The sequence below is a fragment of the Furipterus horrens genome, unplaced genomic scaffold (genome assembly GCF_987537825.1).
Source record: "Furipterus horrens unplaced genomic scaffold, mFurHor1.1.pri manual_scaffold_1, whole genome shotgun sequence".
NCBI classification, from domain to species: Eukaryota; Metazoa; Chordata; class Mammalia; order Chiroptera; family Furipteridae; genus Furipterus; species Furipterus horrens.
Genome location: NW_028327171.1, coordinates 132,873,604 through 132,881,668, shown reverse-complemented (window position 1 = coordinate 132,881,668; position 8,065 = coordinate 132,873,604). Strand labels below are relative to the sequence as shown.

Below are 8,065 nucleotides of genomic sequence, written 5' to 3'. Positions count from 1 at the left end.
GGAAATCTGAGCATTCAGGGTATTTGGGGAAGAGGAGGAGAAGAGGCATACATACACTCATTTTTAAGAAAGTGAATAATGCCACCAGAGATGCCACACAAAGTAGCATAGAAGTAAATGCAAATGACCTTTCAGAGGAGGGAGCTTTCAGAGGGTGAATCGCAGCAGTCAGAGAAAGAAGATAGGCCAGGTACAGATCCTCACTGTGTGGTCACAGCCAAGTTGCTCACCCTCTCTGGATTTCAGTTTCCCTACCCATGGCGTAGAGGTGGTACATGTCTTACAGAGTTGTCGAGGATGATGTCGGCTACACGTTACAAACACTCAATAAATGTTTGAATTTTTTGTTTTCTTTTCAACAACATCATGGAGTATTTGAGAAAGTTTAGGTAGGATTGGCCCAGGGGAAAATAAAGGAAGACTATTCCTTGGAAAGAGGAAAAGAGGACTATTATGGAAAATGCCATTATTACCTAGTGAATACTTTAGGAATAGAAAGGTATGAGAAGGGTAGCATTCTATTTTCTTTTTAACTTATTTATTTATTGACTTTTACTGAACATAAAAATAGTTGTTTAATATAGAAATTTTAGAAAGCACAGAAAAATGCAAGGAAGAAAGTAAAAATCAAAAATATATAATTCTGCACCCAATGAAAACTCCTATAGGCATTTTGGTTGTCCTTCCAATCTTTTCCTCACACATTTTTACGCAACAGATTATGCTATATGCACAGTTTTGAATTCTGCTTTTTGAACCTATTTCACAAACATTTTCCCATGTCATTAAAAATTCTTCTTCACAAACATCATTTGCAATGGCCACATGGAATTCCACATACAAATGTACCAAAATCTTCTCAACTATTCCATTAACATTTAGGGCTGTTCAGACATTTTACTATTATTAATAATGCTTCCATAAATACCTTTGTGGCATAAATTCACATTCCTTAGAATAAGTTCCCATAGGTGGAATTACTGTTCTAAGCTTCCTGCTGAATGCAGAGTGCTTTCCAGGGCGACTATCCGAATCCACATTCCCACCAGCCACAGGGAGAGACAGTTGGTCTTATCAAATCTCTTTGAAATTTTTTTTACTTAATTTGATAGTCACCAAACAGCATTCCATTGTTCTCTCAATTATCCGCTTCCTTTTAAAAGAGAGTCTTCTGATAAAGGAAAGAGCTTTCTTTTGTCTACAATCAAATATTTATTGTGCAAATCATTTTACTCTAGATTCATCCTCTCTTCCCTTTTGGGCGGGCTTGGGAGATTCAGTCTTTCAGATTTCAGCAATTGTTAAGAGAAGAATTTGAGGTACAATGCAGTCGACAGACTGGGTCAAAACTTTGATTCTGCCGCTACCAGGCTTTATGAAAAGCAAGTCATGGAACCGGTCTGAAAATCTGGTCCTTCAAAGGCTAGGATGCCTGTCCTACCTATTATATGCAAATGTGTAAATCCTGACGTTTTATTAATGATTAAATAAAAGTAAAAGTGCTTTTATGACGTTTTAAAAAAACTCTACATAATGTAATATTTACTATGATTGACTTTTATCTCATTATTGTGTCCTAAACTGGCAGCTTCTGAGAGTACCGCCTCCTGAACCCAAACCATTGTCAGCCTTCAGTAGATGAGGACCTTCACCGACAAACATTAAAGGGAACCCAGGCAAAAGACAGGGGGAAATGGTCTGTAGAGAAAAGGTTCCCAATCTTCGGACTACCTCTGGGACATCTCCATACTGAAAAGTTTTATCTGGAAGAAAACGGGGAGGGAGGTCGTAGCGTTTAGGAGCCAGTCTGGGCAAATCCTCTTCTTGGGGGCCGTCCCGGAGTGAGGGGTCTGGGGTCTGCCTCGCAGAAGAATCGCCGCTCGCACCCTAGTCCCTGCCGTCACTCCTGCGGCCACAGCTTCTGCAGCCGCACTGTTTCCCGGCCCCGCCCCTCACTCCCTCTCGGCCCCACCCAGGCTCCGCGCCGGCGGGAAGTGGTGAGAGGCTCGAAAGGACTGTCTGGGCGCGCGCTGCAAACCCCAGCCTGTCTGGGACTCCTTTAAGCGTCCAGCCCCGATCCCCACTCCACCCCGCCCAGCTCTTCAGTCTAATCCCTTAACTGTGCCAATGCTCGCCTTGCGCGTAGAGCCAGGGAAGAAGCCGGACGCCGAGTCCGAAGGTCCGAGTTCCAGGCCAGCTAGGAATCCCGGTCCAGCTCCGTCATTTCATCTCTGAGAGACTGCTTCGTGTTTCCTCCGCACGGGGGCCTTGTGATCTGTTTCAAAAAGTACTACTTCTCTTAAAATAAAGCACATACAAAGCACAGTCTCCCTCCAAATTTATGCCAAATCATCCTTTCTTCTAAAGTGCTTCCTGATTGTCTAAACCTGACCCTGGTACTGTTGTTGTGAGTGTAGATGTATTGTTATGTACAGCTGTGCTCTGAAAAAAGGATCTACCTACTCATTTTATTTTCTGAATGGGCTGCATCTGCTGAAAGAGGAGGGAATGGATTCAGATGCTGGACCCCACGACCAGCATTGCCGCCTGCTGGTTGGGTAACTGGCAAGTCACTTCTCTCTGGACCTCAGTGTCTCCATTTGTAGCGTTCCCGGGTCTGGAAGTTCATCCACGTAAGCAAAAATGGATGACCCACACAGGGACGGCTCGGTCGCCCGCGCTTTCCACATCCCTCCGGACCCATCCCGCTTTCCCAAGTTGGGGATGCCTCTGGGATGCTCTCCCCATCTGGAGACTCACGAGGTGACAGCGAGTAACTAGCAGCAGAGCAGGGGCTTCCAAAGCCTACCCTCGCGGGCGGGCCGAGTTCGTAACCCTCGCCCCACCCTTGCGCCTTCCCGGGCTTAGCGGCCCCTCTTCCCCCACCCCCACCCCGCCTTCCTCCTCACCGCCCCGCCCGCCCGCCCGCGCGGCGCATGCGCCGCCCGCAGAGCGTGTCTTTATAAAAGTCCAGCTTCGGCCAGAAACCAAAGGCTGTTGGCTGCGGCGGCAGGTAACAAACTGGTCACAAGAACTTGGGTGCTCCGGTAGCCAAGATGGCTGGAGAGCAAGCGGTCACCACAGACGGGTTCCATGTAAGTCCAATTTCAACCTGTTTTTTCTTAAATGTACAAGCACTTGAACTTAGAGCGCATCCCTTCTCGGAGCGGGCCGAAGCGTCCAGAACATTGGAGGTGCCGGTGTCTGGGAGAAGGGGCACGGAAAGGCGTTTTCGTGCGCATGGCTACATGGCGGTATGGGGTAGGATTGAAATCCTTTTCTCTATAAGCCAAGGAGAGAAGATTGAAACAGCTGTTTTGGTTGCTGCATGTGTGACTATCACTTGCGTCCTGCGGCGTGCGCCGGGCTTGCACGCTGTTTGCAAACAACATCGTGTGCACTAGTGCAAGAAGACATGCGCTCTAGATCAGGACTCTGACTACACAGGGGTTTCTTAGGTGCAAATTACGTGAGATCTGAATCTAGAGGTGGAGTGCCGCGCCGCCGGACTGAGTTCCCATAGGGAAGCTGCGCCCCTGATTAACTTCGGGCAAAGGCGCCTAGAAGCCACTCTTACCGTTGGGCGCGTGTTCGCTCAACTCTGCGCGGCCCGCGGATCTGGGCCAGTATCCCGGCATAGTGAGCGGAGGGAAGGAACGGCAGGCGAACGCACTGCACTGCTTGCCTCCGTGGTCTGAGTATTGGCCGCAGCTGGGGAGCGGTCGGTGCGCCCTGGTATTGAGAGAGAGACCTCGAGGGCGCCCGAAGCGCCTCTAGTGGGCCCTGCGATTCGGGAACTTGGAATAGCGCAGCGGCCAAAGGAGTATAAGCAGTCCCAGCGCAGCAGCACCCCACCCCGAGGTCTGCGCGGCGGAGACGAGAGGGTGGAGCAAGGGTCTGGGAGGACACCTGGGCTGCTGGCCGCCGCAGCTCAGACTGGCAGGTGCAAGTGGGAAGACCGTTTGGCTCTCACGGAGCCCAATTGCGCCTTTTAACCGTCGGTGGTTTCCTGGAGGCTTTTGAAAACCCCCTCACTAGGAAGGCTTTTTGTTTCCCATAGAGGCGCGCAATTCAAAGGCGCTAGCCGCGGAGCCGCCCAGTCTCTCCCTTGCACTCTGTCGGACTGAGCCTGGCGCGAGGCGGGGCAAAACCCCGGGACCCGCTGCCTTCGGGCGATGAGCGTGAGCGCCGAGATGGTGGGCGGCTGCGGGACGGTCGGAGCTGGACCACCTGGCCCCCAGCGCGCCCTCCGCCTGGAGGTGTCCAGCTGCAGACCTCCGACCTCATTAACTGAATCAGTAGCGGAGTGGAAAGTGACCTGGGAGGATGAGGAAATGAAACTCGGGGCTAGAACCACGGGTGCAGACCCTGTGACTTTCCCCTCCCAGGAAAATGCTGGGCTCTTTAACGTCCCAAACGCGCGAAGTGATAAATGTGGGTTTGGCGAAAGAGGCACGCCCCTGAGGAGCGCCAGCTGAGGGGACGAGAAACGGGTGTGCTCACTTCTAACATACTCACCTTTTACTTTTAAGGCTGCATTCTCCTTCACGAGTACATGTTGCTTGAAGTACAGAACGGTTTGTGTTTAGATAAGTGACAAACGTGGGAGAAAACAGTTTTGTGCTTTAGAATAGGAGTCTTTGGTCTCTCCTCCCCACCACCACGCTCCTTCCTCCCCTATTCCCTTCCCTGGCACATCTTCAAACAGAAAGTTAACTCCAGCTCCTCAGAACCTAACCCCGATGCGTGCCCCCCCCCGCGCCCCCCACACCACCACCACTACGCCTCCTAGGAGTGGCCTCTGTTTTGGTTTGGTTTTTTACCTCCGAGGTTTTTTTTTTTTTTTACCTCTAGTGGGCGGGGCAGAGGAGTTGGCAAAAATGCGACTTTCAAACCTTCCCAATCTCCGCGCCCTTTTGTTCTAAACCACTAATTTTGTAATTAGCTCTACTAAAGACGGATATATTGAAGTGACTATGGGAGAAGGTTGGGAGGAGGGTTATAGAATTCTAGAATAATGCATGGCCAGCCATGGAAATGCTTGCACTGGGTGTTTGGGATGTTTGCCACCTCCTGCTATCTTTGTGGTTTTTGGTCCTCCCACTATGATAGGACCCCTGGCCAGAATTGTGGCTTGCCATGTCAGCCCCATCCGCTACCTTGTCGTGGCCTGAGGTACCACTGCCTCTGCAGCACCAGTTTTATTTCCTTCAATTAAAGGACATGAAAAAAAAGTGCTTCAGTAGGAGCAGAATTTTCTGCAGAAGGCTGGGCTGAGTTGGGTCTTAGAAATTGCTTCCTTAAAATACCAGAAGTACTTTTTTGAACTTGGGGAATGCCTGCTGAACTTGAAAGTGAATGTCTATTCCCTTGTCTCTTCTGCAGATATACCCATCTGATAACTACACAGAGGAGGACATGGGCTCAGGCGACTATGACTCCATAAAGGAACCCTGCTTCCAGGAGGAAAGCGCCCATTTCAACCGTATCTTTCTGCCCACTATCTACTCCATCATCTTCTTGACTGGCATAGTGGGCAATGGATTGGTCATCCTGGTCATGGGTTACCAGAAGAAACTGAGAAGCATGACAGACAAGTACAGACTGCACTTGTCAGTGGCAGACCTACTCTTTGTCCTTACACTTCCCTTCTGGGCAGTTGACGCTGTGGCAAACTGGTACTTTGGGAAATTTCTGTGCAAGGCTGTTCATGTCATCTACACCGTCAACCTCTATAGCAGTGTCCTCATCCTGGCCTTCATCAGTCTGGACCGGTACCTGGCCATCGTCCACGCCACTAACAGTCAGAGGCCAAGGAAGCTCTTGGCTGAAAAGGTGGTCTATGTTGGTGTCTGGATACCTGCTTTCCTGTTGGCTATTCCTGATTTCATCTTTGCCAACATTGCGTTAGGGGAAAACAGGTATGAGTGTGACCGCTTCTACCCCAATGACTTGTGGAGGGTGGTGTTCCACTTTCAGCATATCATGGTTGGCCTTATCCTGCCAGGTATCATCATCCTGTCCTGCTATTGCATTATCATCTCTAAGCTGTCCCATTCCAAGGGGTACCAGAAGCGCAAGGCCCTCAAGACCACAGTTATCCTCATCCTGACTTTCTTCGCCTGCTGGCTACCCTACTACATTGGGCTCAGCATCGACTCCTTCATCCTCCTAGAAATCATCAAGCAAGGGTGTGAATTTGAGAAGACTGTGCACAAGTGGATTTCTGTCACCGAGGCCCTGGCCTTTTTCCACTGTTGCCTAAATCCCATCCTCTATGCCTTCCTTGGAGCCAAATTTAAAACCTCTGCCCAGCATGCACTCACCTCTGTGAGCAGAGGGTCCAGCCTCAAGATCCTGTCCAAGGGAAAGCGGGGTGGACATTCTTCTGTTTCAACTGAGTCCGAGTCTTCGAGTTTTCACTCCAGCTAACACTGATATGAAAGACTTTTACATTAAAGAACTTTTTTTTAAGTTACACATTTTTTCAGCTATAAAAGACTGACCAATAATGTACAGCTTTTATTGACTGTTGGATTTTCTTGTGTTTAGTGTTTGTGACTTATTTATATAAATATTTTTTTGTTTCATGTTGATGAGTGTCTAGGCAAGAACTGTGGCCAAGTTCTTAGTTGCTATATGTCTGATCGTAAGACTGTAGAAAGGGCACTGAACATTCCAGGATGTGTAGTGAATCACTTAAGCTAGAAATGATCCTCAGCTGTTTGTGTATAAATAATCTCTCCATTCCAGTGGAACATTTTCTTTTCCTGTTCTTAAATTGTTTGGTTACACTATGTGATTTTTGCTACAGAAGATGGCACTTAGAACCAAAACCTGAAGTGGTATAGAAATGCTGGGGGTTTTTTGTTTTGTTTTTCAGGAGTGGGTTAATTCCAGCACATACAATGTACAGTCTTGTGTTAAGTTGTTAATAAAAAGTACATGAAAAACTTAGTGTTATGTTCTGATTTCTGTTGACATTCCTTTAGCTGGCAGAAGTCAAAAATAACAATAAAAATACATAAAATTATGGCATGCCAGGTCCTGTCCTGGGTATATTAGTTGGAATATTTTACTTAACCCTAGTCACAACTCTTGCAATAGGCTCTGGTTCTACTACTACATGCACATTAGGGAGCAGGAAACCAAAGCATAGAAAGCCAAAGTGGCTTAGTCAAAGGCATTGGTAAGTAGCACAGCCAATATTTAAATCAAGTAAGATAACTTCAAAACTTCAAGTCTTAACCACTTTTAATGCATAGAAGTTTAAAAATGTCCAGCCAGTACCTACTCCTACAAAAGATCATCTTTCTGAAGGATAAATGTGCATACAGAAGAAAAGGTGTACAATACTGTGTTAGATTTTACTACTACTATTTCTTGTGTGGTCCAGGTCTGTGCCAGGCCAGGCATTGTATGCTTATTGGATACACTTCTCATCTAATCCTCTCCATGTAGAGAGCATTATTCCCTTTTCCCAGACAAGGGAACCTAAGGTTCAGACTTCCCATAACTTGTACTTTTCTGGGGGTTATACCAAGAGCTAATTCCATTTATCATTCCAGTCCTTGCTCTTAACCGTTACCCACTATTATCACCCAGAACACCTGGTCATAAGTCAGCTGAGCTGTTATTGAAAATAAAGCCAAAAGTGAATGTTTTCTTTATAAAATTAACCATGCCAAAAATACCCCTCATACAATATCTTCTATGCAAATAGCACTTAATCTATTGCAACACCTAGCACCTCAAGGGTTCAACCAAGCAGATAAATTGATGTTTTCAGAGCTCAGAAGAAAGGTTAACTGAAGCAAGCTTCCCATTGCTCATATTTTACACAAGATTTTGGAGTCTTATGTAACATCACCCATAGTTATTTACACTATCATTGTGCAAGCCCCAGGTCCTTGAGTAAATTTCAGCTCCAGTCCCCATTTAAAGAGAATTTCTAAACTATAGTAGCCATACCTCTCTCCCTCGGAATACAAACAGGGCACTCCAGGAATACATTCAAAGATAACAGCCAGGAAAATTAAGGAATATTTGGTCTACTTTTTGTAAT

General features: G+C 47.2%; 1 protein-coding gene across 1 annotated transcript; it reads left to right on the top strand.

Annotated features, from left to right (window-relative positions):
- The first annotated feature begins 2,980 nt into the window (after positions 1 to 2,980).
- Positions 2,981 to 6,957, top strand: CXCR4 (C-X-C motif chemokine receptor 4). The gene is made up of 2 exons (XM_090279527.1): positions 2,981 to 3,095; positions 5,386 to 6,957. The coding sequence occupies exons 1-2, from the start codon at positions 3,057 to 3,059 to the stop codon at positions 6,430 to 6,432; spliced, it is 1,086 nt and encodes a 361-aa protein (XP_090135653.1). The 5' UTR covers positions 2,981 to 3,056; the 3' UTR covers positions 6,433 to 6,957.
- Positions 6,958 to 8,065: the final 1,108 nt, after the last annotated feature.